Here is a 23,428-nt window from a genome sequence, read left to right as displayed (position 1 = left end):
TAAATTTGTAATACAACAGGTGCAATGTTACTTATAGACAACTGAATGTCTGCTGGAGGAGCATCACAAGTTTGCAGATATCAAGCAGAGGGTTTTCATTTGTTTTTTCTTCATTTCAGAAAAAGCTCCAGAACACAGGACCTGGAGCTTTCTGGAGACCTGGATACCTGATCGTTTCCTCAGGCTCTGGAATGCTACGAAGGGTGTTTTCAGCAGCTCTTCCAATAGTGCTGTGAATGTTGTGGAGCCTTTTATTTCTCCAGCAGATCCTGTTCCTGAACCTGCTGCAGATCACTCCGGCGTCAAGCCAAATAATGGTAAATCATTATTTCTCCATCAGTATTTTAAATAGTCTCTCTAGAACATTGGATGTTGTTGCACCTATTAAATTAAAAAAGGTCAGAGAAAAAATTAAAGCACCGTGGTACAACAATACTACGCATGTTCTAAAGAGAGAAACCTGTATTTTAGAGCGTAAATGGAAACAAACTAATTTAGAGGTCTTTAGAATCGCGTGGAAAGACAGTATGTCACGTTATAAAAAGGCCCTAAAAGCGGCCAGGGCTGAGCACCTCCGCAAACTAATAGAAAATAACCAAAATAATCCAAGGTTTTTATTTAACACCGTGGCTAGACTAACAAATAAACAGACGTCACCCGAACAAAATATCCCGTTACAGTTTAGTAGTAATGATTTTATGAAGTTCTTCACTGAGAAAATAGAAAGCATCAGAACCACAATTGTAAACGTTCAATCTTCAATTGCGCCTTATAATTCAGCCTCAATTATCACCCAGCAAGAACAATTACAGTGCTTTACAACTATAGAACAAATAGAGTTAGATAAACTTATCACTTCATCTAAAACTACAACATGTTTATTAGATCCTATACCAACTAAGCTACTGAAAGAAGTGTTACCTGTAGTGGAAGCGCCTCTCCTCAATATTATTAACTCGTTTAAATCTTAAATCTTTAGGTCATGTTCCAAGAACATTTAAACTGGCAGTTATAAAACCTCTCATTAAGAAACCACAATTAGATCATAATAACCTAGCAAATTATAGACCCATTTCAAATCTTCCATTTATGTCTAAAATATTAGAAAAAGTGGTGTCCGCTCAATTGTGTTCTTTCTTGCAAGAAAATGATATCTATGAAAAGTTTCAGTCTGGTTTCAGGCCGCACCATAGCACTGAAACTGCGCTCGTTAAAATCACAAATGATTTACTTCTAGCTTCTGACCAAGGCTGTATCTCAATACTAGTTTTACTTGATCTCAGTGCTGCGTTCGATACTATAGATCACACAATACTCTTAGATCGACTACAAAATTATACTGGTGTTCAAGGACAAGCATTAAGCTGGTTCAGATCATACTTATCTGACCGCTACCATTTTGTCTATTTAAAGGTGAACTAAGTAACTTTTTTTACCTTAACTGAACAGCTTCGGAGTCATTGGAATGGTTATATTACTTATTTCGGGTTGAATGGTGGTCGTTTTGCACCCCTCTGGTGCCCGTGAGCGGAAAATACGCACTTGCAACTTTGAGGCGGCGGGCCACCGGCCGCCACGTCAGGAAGTCTCGTGTGATATCAGGTCTCGCGATGTAAACAATTGCTTTACGGCCAAAAGAAATCTGCTAAAATGCCGTCATTATTGCGCTCCCTCACGCTGTTCGAACCCGAATGAAGACGTTTTAAAGAATATCCCATCTGCTTTGATGTCGTTGATCTGCTAGCCTCTGGTGTCTGAGAATCACCAACGAGTTTTTACAACAGTGTTGTCAAATATCTATTCCGAAGCTGTGGGGGGAGCTCTAGAGAGAAACCTGCGAGCAAAAAGTGAGAATACAGCGAAGAAATCCCGAAGTTACTGAATGCAGCTTTAAATGGAGAAAAATCTATCATAACTCCAGTAAACTATGGAGTGCCACAGGGATCTGTGTTAGGCCCTCTGTTATTCTCAGTATATATGATGCCACTTGGAAATATTATAAGGAAACATGGAATTAGTTTCCATTGTTATGCTGATGACACTCAAATATATATTTCATCACGGCCAGATGGAAGCGCTAAATTATCCAAATTGACAGAGTGTGTTAAAGATATAAAAGATTGGATTTAATAAAATTTTCTTTTATTAAATCCAGACAAAACAGAGGTACTAATCATCGGTTCAAAAAACCGCCCACAAAACCTCTCGCAATACAACTTTAATATAGTAGGATTTCCTGTTACTTTATCCTCGACAGTAAAAGACCTGGGTGTTATACTCGATTGCAACCTGTCTTTCGAAAATCATATTTCATATGTTACAAAAAACACCTTTTTCCACCTTAGAAACATTGCTAAGCTACGTAATATGCTATCAGTTTTTGATGCAGAAAAGTTAGTTCATGCATTCATGACCTCGAGACTAGATTACTGTAATGCTTTATTAGCCGGTTGTCCTGCATCCTCAATAAACAAGCTACAGGTAGTCCAGAATGCCGCCGCTAGAGTTCTTACTAGATCAAGAAAATATGATCATATAACACCGATTTTATCATCACTGCATTGGTTACCTATAAAGTCCCGCATTAATTACAAGGTATTGCTACTGACTTATAAAGCCCTAAACGGCTTAGCTCCAGTCTATTTAACGGATCTTCTATCGCCCTATAATCCATCTTGCTCTTTAAGATCACTTAATTCAAGGCTTTTGGTCATACCTAGGATAATCCAGAACCACCAAAGGAGGGAGAGCATTTTCACATTTAGCTCCAAAACTCTGGAATAGCCTTCCTGATAGTGTTCGTTGCTCAGACTCGCTCTCCCAGTTTAAAACTAGATTAAAGTCGCATCTCTTCAGCCAGGCATTCATATAATATTTTTAATCTTACAGTTCAAATTACAATCCGGCCTCTAGTTAATAAACGCCAGAGGAGAACTGGCCCCCGACTGAGCCTGGGTTCTCCCAAGGTTTTTTTTCTCCATTGGGTCACCTGATGGAGTTTTAGGACACCATTAGGTCACTTGATGGGAGTTTTTTGGTTCCTTGCCACTGTTGCCTTTGGCTTGCTCAGTTGGGGATATTCTGGGGATATTTAATTTGATTTTATCAATCAATAAATTCCACTAGAAACAAACCTTGTTGTATTATTTTAATTTAATACTGTGAAGCTGCTTTGATACAATCTGTATTGTGAAAAGCGCTATACAAATATACTTGACTTGACTTGACAGTAATATCTTGTTTTCCACTCCAAATAAGGCTTGTTTTTACAGAATATTAAAATTTTACGCAATTCTTCTGCAATGTTACTTATAGACTTATAGAATATCTTAAAGGGACCAAAATAAAGTGAAACCAAAGTAACACTGTGATGTGATCGCTAACATTGATAATTAATATTATAAAACAAAAAACAAACAAAAAAACAGTTTTTGATTTCTGAAATGTTCCATCCTCAGGCCGCTCCAGATCCTGGAGAACTGCTTCCACAGATTCTTCTCCGGGCATCTCGTCATCTTTAACTTGGTCACTCCCTGAGGTATGCCAGGGTTTGTCTAGGTCTAACAGCCTTGAAGGGTTTCTGTGTCCTCCGCTGCCGGGTCAAGTTCCAGTCGAGCCAACAGAGACATCAACTGGCCAAACTGCTCAGGGTGTCGTGGAGGCTTCTCCAGTGAACAAGAGCTCAACAGGTGAGACTGAAATAAGGCTGGGCAGTGCAGAGATTTTGCTTCTTCATGCATAACTGAGTCAAGTTTTTAACATGTCCGATTGTTGCTCGACCAGAACTGATATTTTTTAAATAAAACAATGGATCTAGCAAGCTAATAATTGTCTCATTTAATAAATGTCTAAAAATTTGTAATTGACCACAGACATTGATTATTGATTATTATTATTAAAATATTACTAACAATGTGTATGTGATATGTGAAATATTCCATACTAAGATCACTCCAGATCCATGAGAGCTGCTTTCTCTCAGATACTACTGGTCAAATATTACTCATTTACAAGTAAAAGTTGAAAAGAGTTTTTAAAGTACTTAAGTATCAAAAGTAAAAAGTAAAATTCAATGCTTTGTTTTATTATTGTTGTTTGTAATACTTACAGTACCTAGTGAGATTGAATAAGTGCTCTCAATAACGTCCACAATAGTTTCGGGCTGTTCCCTCAAATAGTGCCCTATTTAAAGTTTTTTGGCTTTTAGTATGAATATGTCAGCCACTGTTATAAGCTAGTGTGCTCCAAAACAATGACAAAATGTGCATTTAGAAGACCAAACCCAACGTTGAAAACGAAAACCAGATTGATGTCAGAATCCAACTACTTTCTACTCAAGGACCTTGACAGAAATGTAGTGGAGTAAACAGTACGATACCTGTCTTTCAAATGTTCACAGGTCAGGCTCACAGAAGGAGGGTGAAGCAGAACCCAAATTTTAAAAAGTAAGGAAAATAACTAATACAAAAAATAGATGCATAATAAACCTATGGAATATTTGTCATAATAAATTAATTGTGCATTTCACTCTGTAAATTCAACACGTAAATAATTATATAATTCAAAATGAATGATTTGTGTATGTAATATTTAAACTATTGTAATAATATCTGAAATGTGTACCTTTGTAATCATCACATCAAAGGGAAAGAGACAACCATTCATCGAAACCACCGAAATTACGTATGAGCAATCCCGACGCTCCTCAGCATCTGATACCATGTAACGCGTGCGGTCGATGCTTCTTTCCAGACCGGGTGGAGAGACACACAAGAGTGTGTGAGAAAACGAGGCCTGAGCCCAATCTCTTTGACACTTTCTTTCACAGAAACATTGGAACCACCAATGAAAAGTTCATGAAAACCACCAACATCTGGAGCAAAATGCAGGAAGGAAAGAGAATCACCACATCTGTGACCCTGACCCTGGACTAGAGACCTGCAGTACTGAGGGAAAATGTTACTCAATTAAAGGTAAAACTATCTGGCCAGATTGAATTGTACTTGAGTAAAAGTAAAAAAGTACCACATTAAAATTGTACTTGATCGCTAGATCTCAAGCTAATAGAATTTGGCTGCGGTTGGAGAGCAACATACAGTATACAGGGGTGAGCATTTTTGGGAGTGTGGAAAACTGAAGGTAGTGACGCACTAATTATTTTAATTTTTTTTAAAAGCTCAACAATGTGCAAATGTCTTTCTTACAGGAGTTCCGGAATACTGCCCAGCTGAAGTCTTTACAGAACCTCGATTCCACGCCGAATGTTATAGATGTTTCCACGGGGTAAAAATATAAATTAATTACAAGCGTGGTCGCCAATTGCCGGACCAGCAAGGGCAGACTCAACTGGTGGTTTAAAAACACGCTGTCTGCTCCAACACCAGATAGTGCCGAGGGCACCTCTGGCAACGATGGAGCAACCCAGATAGCACTCCAGGCCACCGGAAGCGCCTGTGCAGTTCCTCTGGCACCGTGGGATAATCCTAACTTCAAGTCTGTACACTGAGATATGTTGATTATGCTGAAAACAATCTTAATTTTAAGTCTATACACTGAGATATGTTGATTATGCTGAAAAATCAAATGTTTGAAGTAATCAATCCCTTCAAGACTGATAATAGAAAAGGAAGGTGGGATCTTTTACTCCACTCTAGTCAAATGGGGGCGGAGATGTTTGGTCTCACTATTCCTCCAGGGTGTACCTTCGTGAGTGGGCCTATTGATAAGAAAGATGGATGGTCTATTTGGCCATGATTGATAGATAACAGAGAGAGGCTTATTCATGTAGATACATTCTGGGACAGAAATGAAAGTGGGACTAGGATTAGTCCCTGATATGAAAAAGATATAAAAAATTAGTGCTGGATGTTGTAACTTCAGAATGACCAGCTGGCTTCTCCTTTATTGTTTGTACAATAAAGTTCATTCTTCTGACCTGGAACCTCGACTCTGAGAAACTTCTTTGAGACCTGAACCAAAAATAACTTTGAATTTTCTACAACAATCGTAACTTTTATTCGAGTTGAACAACTCTGCAAAAACTGTCAGTGTTCACGCAAATGGAACAGCCAGCCGGTTCTAGGCAGTACTCCAGCTGGGAACCTCCATGTTTCTGCTGCAGTATATCTTTGTGGGGCTTCGTTCTACAAATTGGAAAAGGTAAATGAAATATCAATTACATTAACAAGTTTTTATTAACACTTTACCATGTTAAAATTTATTATTTAAAACTAATAATGTGCTACATAATCTTGGCCGCTTTTTGTGTCACCAGATATGCTCTACAATGAATCTGCATCTTTTCAAGTATGACACCTTTCGGCGCCATTCCCGATTGTACGTTGAGCCAGCTATAGTGCACAAGTGGACGCGCTGAATTCATTTCATTGTAATGAAATGCAGCCAGGTATAGTCTGCAAGTGCACAGACACAATTCAGGAAAATAGCCTATAGTGATGTAAAGTTATTTTAACAGCAGTTCAATTACCTGCACAACATTAAAAAAAAATTAAACAAAGGGACTGTTAGTCGAAGTGTAAATAACCTAAAATTAAAGTTATTAGTTGCAATTAATGCAGTTTTTGTATCATTTCTCATAGGAACTCAGGCATTCTACAAGCTGGAGAAAGTGATGACAAACACACGGATTTTGAAGGACATCACCAAACTAAGTCCACATCACCAGACTTCATCTTTGGAGTAATTTCATAGTGTCATTCTACGGTTTGCCCCAAAAAATGTGGTGTTCCCATTTCTTGGAATGTTCTGCAGGTAATTGAACTGCTGTTAAAATAACATCACTATAGGCTATTTTCCTGAATTGTGTCTGTGCACTTGCAGACTATACCTCGCTGCATTTCATTACAATCATTTTCTTGTATTTGCGGAGTGTATTGTGATATTAATAAATATTAAGTTTGTTCTGCCGTATGTGTTATAATATAGGTAAGTTTTTACTTTTGTGCAGTCAATATGTGTAGGTTGATTGTAGATGTAAATATATTATTATATTATATAGCCCTGCATTAAAAATTTCAAACTTTAATAAAATATAAAAACTTGACATAACATTTAAAAACACTATTCATCGACACGTACTGGTCAATCCCACGTAGACGTAAGGTTCCATAGTCAGCTCGATAAATGTTGTATGCATTCTGAAGAAAATACACGTTTAAACAAACAGGCTCCAATCCAGGATGCTCACTCACTCATACAACTGGGAGTCTGCTCTGCTCAAGCTGTAGCATCCGTCTTTTCACCTTTATTGCCACAAATTTCGTAACATGAATACGTGTTATGAAAACGAGATCAATTATAACCGTAAGTTAATTCAGTTATACGTGTTCTACTTCCATGCAGCATATGTTCTCTGGCTCTGTAGGCATCTTACAGCAATACCCAAATGAACATCTACAGTGAGTTATGATGACGGAACATGCTAATCGATTAATCAATATCTCCATATTAAATCACTGGTTTGCCTGGTAACACAGTGAAGTTTGTGCCTTCACAGCAGCAGTCTGGCACCTTCACAGTGACAAAATGTAAGCTGCATGGCAAAAAGAAAGAAAACCATTCATTTAGATTATCTGTAACGTTAACTGGCTGCAGACACATCCAGCAAAATTAGGGATTTCGTGGGAACATACCTTGCTCATGGGTGTAATATCCACCTTCCCCTTTAATGACGCATGAGGTTGGAGGAATGGCTTCAAAAAACCCATTAATCAGGCATTCCCTGTTGTGGAGTGGCTGTTTTTTGTGACGCACTATATCACAGTCCCCACAGAACCACTCATCAGGAAGACACTCTTTGCACCTAGGGATATATATAAGACATTTTTTCAGGTGAATAACTCAAAGTACAATACGCTCAATTCAAGCTATTTCAAATTTAGTTAGATACTAGGTTTGATTCTATTGTATATAGATTGCATAGTGGCTCAGTGTTTAGCACTGTCACTTCACAGCAAGAAGTTCCTAGATTTAATTTTCTCATTAATGTGTTATTCATTTGGGTATCCAAGTTTCCTCCCATCCCAAAAGACATACATCTTAGCCTATAAAGCAGGGCACTGAGCATTAATTCCTCTGAGTCAAGGCTATGTTTGGTGGCTCTCCATAGGGGGGTCCAGGGGTATGGGCCATTAAATGGCACTTTCTGGAGAGTTTTGTGCAAAGAAATGGAGAAATTGAATCTTACATGATATGTGAAGGGTGAGTAATTACTGACAGAATTTTCTTTTTTGGGTGAACGTTTAACCCTTTAATGCATCAGCGTCAATGTAGGCAAAGGTCTAACGGATCACGGGACATTCTAAAACGCTTAACGTGAAAAACGCTTAACGTGGCTTACTGTACTAAGACAGTGATATTAAATGACCAAACTCAGTACACAACATATTTATATACCATACTGTGTATAAAAAATGAGATGAGCCCAGAAATTGAACGCAACGCGTTTAATTACACATTAAGCATTTTTCTCCCATATAACCATTATAAGAAAACGCTTAACGTGGCTGTAAGACAGTGATATTAAATGACCAAACTCAGTACACATCATATTTATATACCATACTATGTATAAAAAATCAGATGAGCCCAGAAATTGAACGCAACGCGTTTAATTACACATTAAGCATTTTTCTCCCATAGAAAACCATTATAAGAAAACGCTTAATGTGGCTTAGTCTGTACTAAGACAGTGATATTAAATGACCAAACTCAGTACACAACATATTTATATACCATACTATGTATAAAAAATCAGATGAGCCCAGAAATTGAACGCAACGCGTTTAATTACACATTAAGCATTTTTCTCCCATAGAAAACCATTATAGGGATCTTCGCCGTGACGTCACGACGCGCTCTGGTTGGCAGAAGAAACGTAATGGCCGCTTGCTTCGCAGCGCAAACACAGAAGAAAAATGGTTGTGTCGTGCTGTGTGATCGGCAAGATTGGATACTGTACTGTGTGTGTATCATCTGTGTACATACCCTTATATATTAAGGGCAAATTATTGTATTTTAATACATTTTTACGTGTCAACCAATGTTATATACAGGGCCTAAAGTTTACTTTTTTGACCACCAGCCACTGTGACTTTTTACCAGACAGTTTTTTTTTGGCCTCATAAAAGGTGAAAAAAGGAATTGCACAAACATTTCTTCTTTAACTTGTAAGAATACACATTTAAATTCTGTCAATTTATTAACGAGATCCATACAAGTAATAACTCTTAGAATACAGATATAGACCTAGTGCAGCTCGTATGTAAACAAATCACACGCGGCTGTGTTCATGGCTGGGCAGCTGTTAGTTACAGCGTTCAGGAACCGTTAAGCAGAACTAAATTAATATTACTGGTAAAGTTACCGGGTAGGCTACCGGACATTTTCTCACCGGTTCCCAACTCCCAACATCTGTGCAACTGTCATTGTACTGTAGCCTATGTCAGCGTTGCATTATCTCATCTCATCTCACCAACAGTTTAATACTTAACTCACACATTCAAACGCAGTCAGAGAAGGGCCTCATCTTTCTCTCCGATCACATACGTTCCGAAACACTCAAACTGCGCTGCTTTCACAGATGCTTTCTTTACTAATGTGCCGCCACATTTTTTAGCTGTAAATCCAACGAATTTGCTGACTTCGTTAGTCAAAGAACAACAAAAAAATCTCACTCAGGTGATATGGATCAGGCAGAGAACATGAACCCTGGTGGTTATAAAAGCTTAATTATATCTCTTTTTAGCTTCTTCGGACAAATAATTAATATTATGCTGACAAAACACAGGTAGACTGCTGCGACTTGTTGGTTCTTTCTGCCAACCAGTTCGCGGCCACGCCCATATCGTGACGTCACATTTGACTCCGGCGAACATCCCTATAAGAAAACGCTTAATGTGGCTTATACTGTACTAAGACAGTGATATTAAATGACCAAACTCAGAGTCAGTACACATCATATTTATATACCATACTATGTATAAAAAATCAGATGAGCCCAGAAATTGAACGCAACGCGTTTAATTACACATTAAGCATTTTTCTCCCATAGAAAACCATTATAAGAAAACGCTTAAGTGGCTTATACTGTACTAAGACAGTGATATTAAATTACCAAACTCAGTACACATCATATTTATATACCATAATGTGTATAAAAAAATCAGATGAGCCCAGAAACTGCACACAACGCGTTTAATTACACGTTAAGCATTTTTCTCCCATAGAAAACCATTATAAGAAAACGCTTAACGTGGATTACTGTACTAAGACAGTGATATTAAATGACCAAACTCAGTACACATCATATTTATATACCACACTATGTATAAAAAAATCAGATGAGCCCAGAAATTGAACGCAACGCGTTTAATTACACATTAAGCATTTTTCTCCCATAGAAAACCATTATAAGAAAACGCTTAACGTGGCTTACTGTACTAAGACAGTGATATTAAATTACCAAACTCAGTACACAACATATTTATATGCCATACTATGTATAAAAAATCAGATGAGCCCAGAAATTGAACGCAACGCGTTTAATTACACATTAAGCATTTTTCTCCCATAGAACCATTATAAGAAAACGCTTATCGTACGTGGCTTACTATCACTCTCAATTTTATTTATCAGTGAAACCTGCACTATTCCATTCACAGTGTTAAACACATTTCATTGTGTTGTTTCAAATGTGTTGCCTCAGGAACAGCACATAAGACATTTATGATAATCAGTGCAAGCAACATCTAACCGGTCAGCTGACTTTGTGCATTTAAGGTGGAACCACCGTCTGCAAATAATGCACAAGGATATAGTCGTCTCTGTGCTTTGGGTCACCCTTACACGTTGAGGTTAAGCAGAGAGTCCAGTCTTTGCTGTTCGGTTGTAGTCTTTTCAAGGTACCAGTGTAATCTGCTTTGCTTACATGTACTGTTTGTGTGACTGCTTTATATGTCTGTACTTCTTTTTTAAAGCATTGCAGTTTTTCGTGTGAGAGTCCCGCCCTTCTGACCTTTGGAGGATCATACTTTTCAATAAGGGTATAAATCCACATTCTTGCCTTGACACTGTTGACTGGGCCTAATGGTGTGTTGTCAATGATAGCACAAGCATTCACTACAGCAAAGACACCGCAGTCATACCCATTTCCTTGTTGTGGAGTATTCACCACATCTGAAGTTTTCCAGTCAGAAGCCAGAAAGTTTTCTGTTGCTGAAGTGTACATGCAAGCTACTACGTTCATTAGTTTTGGAGCAGCATGCTTCAAAGTTTTAAGACTGTGGATTGAATTGAACACTGAGATATCTCGCTCTCTGAAATTTACAGTGGCAAGAACCCAGTGATAACAACGGCCAGTAATGTCAGTGTTGAAGGGAATTATGATTAGATCATAATTTAGAGCCTTTTTTGCAGCACAAAACTGCAAAATTGGAGTTAAGTCTCCTAGTGCAGCTAGCTGGTAAAGGTATGTGGGTGCACATAGAATTGAGTCTGACTTTTTTTGCTGATGAATGAAGACATTAATTGCCTGCTCATGTAGTACTCCTGTAAGTAACAAGACAATGAAGAGAAGAACGCAATTGTGATGGCTTCTCGTCTATGCATTTACTACCACTGAATCAATAAAAGTATATGCATATTACAACCTTTCAGCACATTACATGGTCAACACATGTATACTATGCCTGAATAAAACATTTCAACTTTAAACATTTTGCATATTCAGGATTTACAATTGCCTAAGTGACATATATATATATATATATATATAAATAACACTTTAACTAGCATTTACCCTTTATATAAATAACATGAGAATGATGATGTAAAATACATTAAGAATTTACTCCCTATTCTTAGTTTAGAACACATACAAGTTCGTTGTCTGATATATTACGTTGAATGACAAGACATGTGAAATTCACTCAAATGTATAACGCATAACAGTTTACAGACATCACCGTCGATTAACGACCACGTATGTAAATTAGAAATAAATTTATAACGCTAAACAATATTATACATTATAGATTCAAATAGTATTTATACTTTAACCAGTTATGTGGCGGACTCTGGCGCTAATCGCGGAGCACTTATGCTAACCATGTGCTCAACATGACAAAGTCATGACGCACTATTCATATAACAAAACAACTGCGTTAAACATACGCACAACTCATACATATTATATTAACAGTGTTTATGCTTAAATCGGAAATGTGTTTTGGCACTATACTCTGCAGTTACCTGTAAGTAACAAGACAATGAAGAGAAGAACGCAATTGTGATGACTTCTCGTCTCTGCATTTACTACGAATGAAGCATCACTAGCGCGCGGGTTACTAATACGAAGCGTGCGATGACGTCATCACGCTGGTATGCCAAGCAAAAATAATCATATGAATAAATGCGCATAACACACACTCCTTTTTAAACATAAAGCACAAATAAGCATTTAAACCATATTTAAAAGTATTGAAAAATTAACATCACACTATATTACAAAGAAATGTACAAACACAAACGGCCTGTACTCACTATTACACTCAATTGTTTCCCCTTCAAGCCAGGTCATTGGAGAAAGACAGTGACTTTTGGGAGAGACCTTTGCCCAGTCACGAATGATGTCATTGATGCTCATCCAAGGAGCAAATGAAGCTGATGTACTGTTTGGTGTGGATACTCTGGAAAGGTGTGGTTCTAGAGGCAGACTGTCGCCATTTGAAAGCCAAAACTGGTAAGTGTTCTCCTCTTTTTCAGCACCTGGTCGTGCTGGCACGTTTGACAATGTAGCTTTATCAGAACACTCCTGCTCTGTATTTTTTTTATTTTCAGCATTCACAGAAATTGATGACATGCTGTCCACCAAAGAGGCTGATTCATATGAGCACCCAAACTGGCAAGTATCTTTTCCAGCATCAGTCTGTGGTGGCTCCTTGGACAGAGCAGCTGTATCAAGCCCCTGCCCCTTTTGTCTCAAAATGTATTGTGCCCCTCTCTGATAAATGTAAATAATAATAATTATTAAAATAAATATTCTAATAAATAACAATGCACTTATACACCATTGCCACGAACAATAATAATACAAACAAATATTAAATATTATTTTTTTGGCGGAAGCATTTGGCGGAGGTGAAGTGGCAGTGGGCGTAGTTTATTTTTTTTTTGTTAGCGCTATATACTGTCTATGTGTACGCAGCAGTTCGCCGCGAGTCTTCAAACTGCACGGGCAGCAGGTAACATTAAGCTAATACGGAAAAGTTACATTTTATCCTACCATGCTACTGTAAAAGTTGCGGCAGCATGTGAGTTATGCTTAACAATCATAAGTATAACTCAATTTCAGCCGCATTCTGAGTCTGACAATGTCATTCATTTTTGTCCAGGCCATAGCAAGTGTTATTAGCTTGGGGAAATGCATCTAGTGAAAGGAAATTTCATGTCCAAGGAAAAGTCCATGTCCAGCTCTAAATTGTAAGGAATTTATATCTTTGATTTCATAGTACACTTTACAATAAGGTTCATTTGTTTATTATTCATATTAACTAACATTAACTAATCATGAGCAAAACAACTAAAAACATTACAGATCATGTACAAAGTAAAAAATCATCAATTGCCAGAAAGTATCCAAGGGTTGTTCACAGAAAGAGAATGCCAACATGACTTAAGGGGAACTTGTACAATTCAAAAAGAACATAGGACCAATGCAAAATACCATTGTATTTCAGTTAAAGGTGTAAATCTATGGAATAGCTGTCATGAGGAATTAAAAATATGTGGGGCACTTAATAAGTTAAAGAAACTATTTAAAAATAATGCACTGAAACTATATGAAACCATTTAAAGAATGATAAATGAACAAGCTGCTTTTGTATTTGGATTGTGCAATGGTATTGCATAGGAAATACTAATGTTTTTGTATTCTGTTTATATTTGTTTGTCAACATAATGATGTAAGACAATAATTATTATTATTATTTTTTTTTTTATTAAAATATGAGATGTTTTAAACAGGTAGGCATTATAAGCAAGAGCTTCAGCCTAGACTGTGCTGTTGTTTGTTAGCTCAACTGTGTCTGAAACTAAACTAAACTAAACATTTGTTAGGCTACTGTATAGGCCTATTTGTTAATCTTAGTTAATAATAATACAACTTTTAATTGTTTGTTCATGTTATGTCACAGTCAGTGCATTAACTAATGTTAACAAATACAACTTTTGATTTTAATAATGTTTTAGTAAATGCTGAAATTAATATTAACTAAGATTAATAAATTGTGTAGAAGTGTAGTTCATTATTAGTTCATGTTAATAAATTTAACTAATGAAACCTTATTGTAAAGTGTTACTGATTTCATGATAGCTAACACTTTATTGAATACATAGGCCTACAATTTATAACATCAACATAACTAAACATGAATTCCTCATAATTACCGACTTGATTCTCTGTTTTGTTTGGTAAAGTAAATAATAATTAGTTATATCATCATTTCCGAGAGAGGCTCTCTGACCTTCTGCTGCTCTCCATCGAGTGAGATATTCCAAATAATTGTGAGGAAGTCATTAAAATATATAAAACACAACAGACAGACGGATACTGCTTTAAATACAGGTGATTTATTTTAAAAATAAATGTTTTTTAAAAAAAGTGCCCTTTTTGGTCCTTCCGCCCCTGCCCCGGAGGAGGTCTGTGCACGCCACTGAACTGGATACATGGGTCATTGACCAGTGCAGTGTTTCTCATAGCCAGCACAGACACATAAAAATCCCCCATTTGAAATGGTTTGTCATCATAACTTATCATTTGTGGGTACTCAAACCTCACTGATTCATCTAAGTTTGCACATGACAAATCAACAATGTCTGTCATGCCGGCATAAACAAGAAGGTCCGGGAATGTGGTAATGTGCCATATGAAACCAGGTAGTTGGTATGCCAATTCATGCAAACTTCTTTTTTGGAAGGAATAAACACTCTGTCCGTTTTGGCATTTCCATGCTTTCGTGGTACATACATATATGTATATGGTCTCATTTCCCAGGTAATGAATCAAATAGTAATTTGTTGCCAAATTTTTGTCATCATTAAACCAGAGAGTAAATGCACTTCCTGAATTCTGAGGTGGTGCCTTTTTCACATTCACCAACTCTAATGTGATAGTAGCGTTTCAAAACTCTTCCCCCATACTTTCTAATGTTGTGATAATTTGAACCTTTCTGCTTCCACATCATCTGATCAAATCTAAAGTCCATGCTGTTTATCTGACTGTGAACTTTTGTAAAGGAACACATCACCACCCTTGGATGTAATGGTGGTTCGCTGGAAATTAACTCCTTGTATTTTTCAACGTCATCTAGAATTGCTTCTGCTTCTTTAAGTGTAAACTCTGACTGTTTTTGCATTAAAGTCTTTTTTTATATATATTCACCTGTGGCTATATAATAATATATAATAAAATATAATATATAATAAAATATAATATATAATATAATATATATATATATATATATATATATATATATAATAAAATATATAATATATAATAAAATGTATAATAATAATATATATATATATATAATAATATATATAATAAAAAATATAATAATATATAATAAAATATAATATAATAAATGTATATGAAGAATACCCTGGTAATTAGTATGACACCAGTGAAAATGAGTTGTAGCCTTTAAAAAGGCTTTTTATAAAGAAAATTTGATTCCAAAAACAATGTAATACAACAAAAAAATATATAATATAATATAATATAATATATGTATATTAAGAATACCCTGGTAGTTAGTATGAAAATGAGTTGTAGCCTTTAAAAAGGCTTTTTATAAAGAATTTAGATTTGATTTCAAAAGTCTGAATCCAACTGAATGACGGCAAGACATACAACGACTCTAGCAAGGCGACTGCACAAATGACAGTTTGTGCCACTGACAGTGTCTTATATACCTACAGAAAACAGTTGCATGCATTTTAAAAGAGTATATTGTGTGGTGATTGGACGAATCAAAAACAAAGATTTGTGATTGGTTGGAGGCAACCATGTGCTCTAAAAGGGCGTGTTCACAAAAGGGAGATAAAGAGACAAAAAGTTTTTTTTTTGCGAAAAATGCTTAATGTGTAATTAAACGCGTTGCGTTCAATTTCTGGGCTCATCTGATTTTTTATACATAGTATGGTATATAAATATGATGTGTACTGAGTTTGGTAATTTAATATCACTGTCTTACTACAGTAATCCACGTTAAGCGTTTTCTTATAATGGTTTTCTATGGGAGAAAAATGCTTAATGTGTAATTAAACGCGTTGCGTTCAATTTCTGGGCACATCTGATTTTTTATACATAGTATGGCATATAAATATGTTGTGTACTGAGTTTGGTAATTTAATATCACTGTCTTAGTACAGTAAGCCACGTTAAGCGTTTTCTTATAATGGTTTTCTATGGGAGAAAAATGCTTAATGTGTAATTAAACGCGTTGCGTTCAATTTCTGGGCTCATCTGATTTTTTATACATAGTATGGTATATAAATATGATGTGTACTGAGTTTGGTAATTTAATATCACTGTCTTACTACAGTAAGCCACGTTAAGCGTTTTCTTATAATGGTTTTCTATGGGAGAAAAATGCTTAATGTGTAATTAAACGCGTTGCGTTCAATTTCTGGGCTCATCTGATTTTTTATACATAGTATGGCATATAAATATGTTGTGTACTGAGTTTGGTAATTTAATATCACTGTCTTAGTACAGTAAGCCACGTTAAGCGTTTTCTTATAATGGTTTTCTATGGGAGAAAAATGCTTAATGTGTAATTAAACGCGTTGCGTTCAATTTCTGGGCTCATCTGATTTTTTATACATAGTATGGTATATAAATATGATGTGTACTGAGTTTGGTAATTTAATATCACTGTCTTAGTACAGTAATCCACGTTAAGCGTTTTCTTATAATGGTTTTCTATGGGAGAAAAATGCTTAATGTGTAATTAAACGCGTTGCGTTCAATTTCTGGGCTCATCTGATTTTTTATACATAGTATGGTATATAAATATGATGTGTACTGAGTTTGGTAATTTAATATCACTGTCTTAGTACAGTAATCCAAGTTAAGCGTTTTCATAACGGTTTTCTATGGGAGAAAAATGCTTAATGTGTAATTAAACGCGTTGCGTTCAATTTCTGGGCTCATCTGATTTTTTATACATAGTATGGCATATAAATATGTTGTGTACTGAGTTTGGTAATTTAATATCACTGTCTTAGTACAGTAAGCCACGTTAAGCGTTTTCTTATAATGGTTTTCTATGGGAGAAAAATGCTTAATGTGTAATTAAACGCGTTGCGTGCAATTTCTGGGCTCATCTGATTTGTTATACATAGTATGGTATATAAATATGATGTGTACTGAGTTTGGTAATTTAATATCACTGTCTTACTACAGTAATCCGCGTTAAGCGTTTTCTTATTATGGTTTTCTATGGGAGAAAAATGCTTAATGTGTAATTAAACGCGTTGCGTTCAATTTCTGGGCTCATCTGATTTTTTATACATAGTATGGTATATAAATATGTTGTGTACTGAGTTTGGTAATTTAATATCACTGTCTTAGTACAGTAAGCCACGTTAAGCGTTTTCTTATAATGGTTTTCTATGGGAGAAAATGCTTAATGTGTAATTAAACGCGTTGCGTTCAATTTCTGGGCTCATCTGATTTTTTATACATAGTATGTCATATAAATATGTTGTGTACTGAGTTTGGTAATTTAATATCACTGTCTTAGTACAGTAGTAAGCCTTAAGCGTTTTCTTATAATGGTTTTCTATGGGAGAAAAATGCTTAATGTGTAATTAAACGCGTTGCGTTCAATTTCTGGGTTCATCTGATTTTTATACATAGTATGGCATGTAAATATGTTGTGTACTGAGTTTGGTAATTTAATATCACTGTCTTAGTACAGTAAACCACGTTAAGCGTTTTCTTATAATGGTTTTCTATGGGAGAAAAATGCTTAATGTGTAATTAAACGCGTTGCGTGCAATTTCTGGGCTCATCTGATTTTTTATACATAGTATGGTATATAAATATGATGTGTACTGAGTTTGGTAATTTAATATCACTGTCTTAGTACAGTAAGCCACGTTAAGCGTTTTCTTATAATGGTTTTCTAGGGAGAAAATGCTTAATGTGTAATTAAACGCGTTGCGTTCAATTTCTGGGCTCATCTGATTTTTTATACATAGTATGGTATATAAATATGATGTGTACTGAGTTTGGTAATTTAATATCACTGTCTTAGTACAGTAAGCCACGTTAAGCGTTTTCTTATAATGGTTTTCTATGGGAGAAAAATGCTTAATGTGTAATTAAACGCGTTGCGTTCAATTTCTGGGCTCATCTGATTTTTTTATACATAGTATGGCATATAAATATGATGTGTACTGAGTTTAGTAATTTAATATCACTGTCTTAGTACAGTAAGCCACGTTAAGCGTTTTCTTATAATGGTTTTCTATGGGAGAAAAATGCTTAATGTGTAATTAAACGCGTTGCGTTCAATTTCTGGGCTCATCTGATTTTTTATACACAGTATGGTATATAAATGATGTGTACTGAGTTTGGTCATTTAATATCACTGTCTTAGTACAGTAAGCCACGTTAAGCGTTTTAGAATGTCCCTTCCAGACAGATGCCACTCCAGTTCCGGAGAGGGATTCCCATCAACCTCACAGAAACACACAGTTACATCAGTTCCGTTACAGCTGGAGGAGGGAGAGATTTTAGGGGCATCTGAAAAAGAAAAAGAGAATGATATCATACATTTATGGGCGTCTTATGGAGGAGAAAAGAACTGATGCCACAAAAACATCCTACACTGAACATGTAATGTGATGTTGTCCTGTGCTGTTTTGTTCTTGTCCTGTAGCTTGTAGGTTATAGTGCAGGTGAAAGTGACTCTGTGGTGACGGCGAGTAGCAGTGAAGATCAGATCAGAGATGAGGAGCTCCTGTTGTCTGCTGCTCTCACTGAGGGGGATTCTGGGAGTGAAGCTCCATGTGAGAGTTGGTGGAGGAGAGGAGCAGAGAGTCTCAGCAGAGCAGCGCAGACTCACAGAGCTCCCCTCCAACACCTCCTGATCCTGATCCTCATACAGCTTCACTGTGGGTTTGGGGGGAGACTCTGAAATACACACAAAAGATTAAGTATACTGACAATAATGGCATGACAAATATATTTAAAATATTAATTTAACACATTCATTTATATAAAAAAAAATGGCTCAAATCACTCACCAATGACATTTACAGTGGATGTGTTGTCTTTGTGGGTGTATTTCAGATCACCACTCTCAATCCTGAAGTAATATTTACCATTATGATTTAAACTAACATTATAAAAGACAGTGGTGCAGTTCTTCTCATGTAGTTTTCCAGTTATTTCCCCTTTAAAGTGATCATGTTTGGTATCTCTGGACTTAAACACTAATTTACATCACATCCATCTCTGAACCACTGTCCTGTAGCAGCACTCTCAGTGAGGTATTTGTCTTATTTATCCAGAATCTTAACTGTGCACTTTATAATCACACAGGATCCACTGAGAGCTTCAATCTTCTCTGGCAGACTGATGCTGAAATCTCTACAGCAAACACCTACAACACACACATGATGAAAATCATTCAAACAAGCAGAAACAAACACTGAAGCATTCTGGCAGCTAAACACATTTTATTATACAAAATGCTACAAACAAAATATACCACTATAGTCTCATAGACAGAATAACAGAATAACAGTTTAGCACTTGAATTCACACTCTTCACATCACACTTTAGTTGTTTAAAAACTAGATGTGAAGAAGAGAAAATAAACCACAACTTGTAGCAGAAAAGAGAAAATAATGATTTTCTCTGCCTTGTTCATCTCTTCATTAACAGATGCTCAGTCCAGTGAGGAAACACAAATCTGCACAAACGTGACAAAACTAAACATAAATTTAGCCCCACTAAGGAATGTAAACTGATCATTTCTGTAATTATACCCCTGTATATTTCTGTAATTATTAATTACGTACGCAACTAACCACAGAAAGGTAGTAAAGGTAGTAAAGTTTTTAGGCCTTTTTTTTTTTTTTCACATACAGCAAACATCTCCTCACTATCCACTAGCTGCCTGTCCCCTGAACACACTGAGAAAAAACGCGGCCTCTGTAGACAGCCCAGGCTCCACAAACGGCAACAAAAACAACCTGGGCTAACCCACACCACAAAACATAACAAAATGTTCCAGCCAATAGCCGACAAGAAGGACTTGGGGGTGGGGTTTAGGGGGTTAGTAAGCGGATGAGGAGGAGGGAGGGTCTGGCTAGCCCAGGGGGGCAGGGATTTGTATTATTTTGAAGGTACCCCCGGGCGCCGCCATTGGCTAGCGGAACCCCACCTGCTGTTAGCATCCCATTGACTCCCATTTATTTTGGCGTTACTTTGACAGCGAATAACTTTACATCTGAGGCGTTTAAAGACTCCATTTGTCCATTATTTATTTCTAAAGAAACACGAAAATGTATAAAAGGCTCCATTACCTTGTAGCTTACGTTATGGCCCTGTAGAAGCAGTTTTTGTAAAAGTAGGCTAACAATTGCGTCACAACCACGCGACTCTCTGTCGCACAGTAGGAAATTACCGTATGGACAGGAGGAGAAGCTCGCGGGCAATCGGGAGGACGTCGAGGCAAAATGACAAAATAATTAATCAGAACACCTACAAAAAGTTTCTCCTGCTCCAAGATCATGGACAGCTCCTACTCACGCTCTCTGTCTCTGCGAGTTTCGGAAGGTAATGATTCAGATTGATCTTGGCACAGCTACTAGAAGACAGACGGTTTGCTCACGTCACATCTACGTCGTCGAGCTCAGTTTGAGTCTGCGCAGTACGCTGGATCCCCAGGAAGTAAGAGTTTCTAATTGGCTTCACTTTGTCTCCGTTGAATCCAATGGGGTCGCTGTGTCCATTTCTTTTACTGTCTATGGGCTAGCCTCCGTTGCTAGTGACGTCATCCAACATAACTTAGAGCACCTTTAAAGTAATCGATGTGACTCCAGTGAGTTAACCTCAATCTTATGAAGCAACGCGAGTGCCTTTGTGCTTAAAATTATTGACTTTTTTTACTTTTTTTTTACTTTTTGTACAATTTTTACCGCTTTATTTACAAAATATAAATCTCCAACGCACGTTCACAAAACAACGCCTTGTTTGGAACAACATAAGGGCCTGATTAAAGGAGAAGTTCACTTTTAAAATGAAAACTCTGCCATCATATACTCACCCTCATGTTGTTTCAAACCTGTATGAATTTCTTTCTTCTGCTGAACAGAAAGGAAGATATTTAGAAGAATATCAGTAACCAGACAGTTTTTGGGTCCCATTGACTTCCATAGTATATTTTTTTCCTACTATGGAAGTCAATGGGACCCAAAAACTGCCTGGTTACTGATAATCTTCTAAATATCTTCCTTTCTGTTCAGCAGAAGAAAGAAATTCATACAGGTTTGAAACAACATGAGGGTGAGTATATGATGACAGAATTTTCATTTTAAAAGTGAACTTCTCCTTTAATGACAGAATTTTCATTTTTGCGTGAACTAACCCTTTAACTAATGTTAACAAATGGGACTTTATTGTAAAGTGTTACCAAAACTTATTATCAGAAAGTCACATTCAGTATGGTTCATATGAGAAAGCAGAGAATTCAGCTGATTGTAGAAGACAAAATATAAAAAATGTTTTAATCTCTCCTTTTAAACAGTAGGCCTATGCAAGATTAGAACATTAGTCTGTCTCAAATCACAGTAACCTATACCAAACGTACCTGGATGGTTTTGGATAGAGGTGTGATGCTTGCACAGTCCAACGGCTAATATTGCCAACAAATCATTACACTTTTGATAAGTGTTAGAGCGATCTGAACCATTTTCCATTCTTCACCATTTCCACAAGGGTGTGTTGTGATACGTAATATGCTATGGCCGTGTCTTGGAAATGTGTCATGTTGAACATGTTGAATCCCTAGAAAAGATGTTCTTATCCACCTACCATGCTGTCAATTAATACTTCATGGCAGTAAACAACTATCAACTAGTAGAAGAACATTCTGCAAGCCCAATCTGTATATAATATAATAGCTTAAATGATGCAATGGCTAAAAGAGAAACAATGGACATGAGGGACGACAAACAAAAGAGAGTACCCAACAACACATAAAAAGCATCAAAGAACTAAGAGAGAAATACCCAGACCAAATTGATAAAATTGGCAGTTTCAACGGCACAGCAAAGCTCATCCTAAAAGGAAGGTGCCAATCCATTCATCGACCCACCACGCAAATGCAGTATCCACATCAAGGACAAACTTCAAAATGTGTTGAACAAACTTGTCGATCAAGGAGTACTGCGAAAAGTAGAAGAGCATATGGATTGATGGTCTAGTCTTGCCTTCAGAACAAAAAAGACGGATCACTTCCAATCTGCCTAGACCATCAGAAACTAAATGCAAGCCTGAAGAGGTGGCCTCACAAAATTCCAACTGTGGAAGAACTAAACCCAAAATTTGCAAATGCAAAAGTGTTTAGCAAGCTAGACGCAAAAGCCGGATACTGGTCGATACATCTTGACGAGGAGTCACAAATTGTAACTACGTTCCGCCCTCTTTTTGGGAAATACTGCTGGAGGCGCTTACCATTTGGTCTCATTTTGTCCCAAGACCTTTTCCAAGCCAAAATGGCCCCAATTCTTGAAGGTCTTCATGGTGTAATCAGCACTGCAGACGACTTTGCAGTATGTGGAGTTGACGAGGAGGATCATGACATGAAATCTGATTAGCCTCAATAGCCTGATGGAAAGAGCTGTGGAAACAAGTCTGGTGTTTAAAGGTATTGCGGAGGATTTTCTTTTTCCGGGTGGATCATCAAGACTATTGGTCCTCCTAGTTGTCAATCATTCTGGTGATATGTTTACATAAGGCCGTCGTACGTGCTCGTCCCTAGGTAGTTTTTGCTTTCTACGCATGCACACTTTCGGGTGTATGTGTGTGGTGAGCTACGGTTTCAGCCATTCATTGAAGCTCGCCGTTCTCACCGGGTTTTTTTAAAATGTCTGAGGGTCGCAAGAGAAAAAGTGTCTACGAATTGTATGACAAGAAGAGAAAGGCCTCTGAAGAAAGAAACAAGACCAGAGTGTTTTTGGGAGAATATTTCACATGGTGGCGTGTGCTAAAAGCACAGGTTGGGCTTCCACTGATGCCTCAGTCGCGAAGTTTCTACTCGACAGGTAAAGTTTGGCATGCTATTTGGAGAAATCCATTTAAAATCACTGCTAGTAAAAGTTAAT

General features: G+C 36.8%; 1 protein-coding gene across 1 annotated transcript in view; it reads right to left on the bottom strand.

Annotated features, from left to right (window-relative positions):
- LOC311289775 (myelin-associated glycoprotein-like) overlaps positions 1-23,428 on the bottom strand; it is a gene marked incomplete at both ends in the record, with an annotated part of 37,148 nt that overhangs the window by 11,476 nt on the left and 2,244 nt on the right. Inside the window, 4 exons of the mRNA XM_084408023.1 lie at positions 18,771-18,835; positions 18,920-19,225; positions 19,339-19,527; positions 19,635-19,697. Of these exons, the coding sequence (XP_084264149.1) occupies positions 18,771-18,835; positions 18,920-19,225; positions 19,339-19,527; positions 19,635-19,697 (623 nt within the window). The remainder of the gene's footprint in view (positions 1-18,770; positions 18,836-18,919; positions 19,226-19,338; positions 19,528-19,634; positions 19,698-23,428) is intronic.

Source organism: Rutilus rutilus (assembly GCF_951802725.1).
Source record: "Rutilus rutilus genome assembly, chromosome: 4".
NCBI lineage: Eukaryota > Metazoa > Chordata > Actinopteri > Cypriniformes > Leuciscidae > Rutilus > Rutilus rutilus.
Note: the sequence above shows the minus strand (reverse complement) of the source record. Positions and strands in the feature narration are given on the sequence as shown.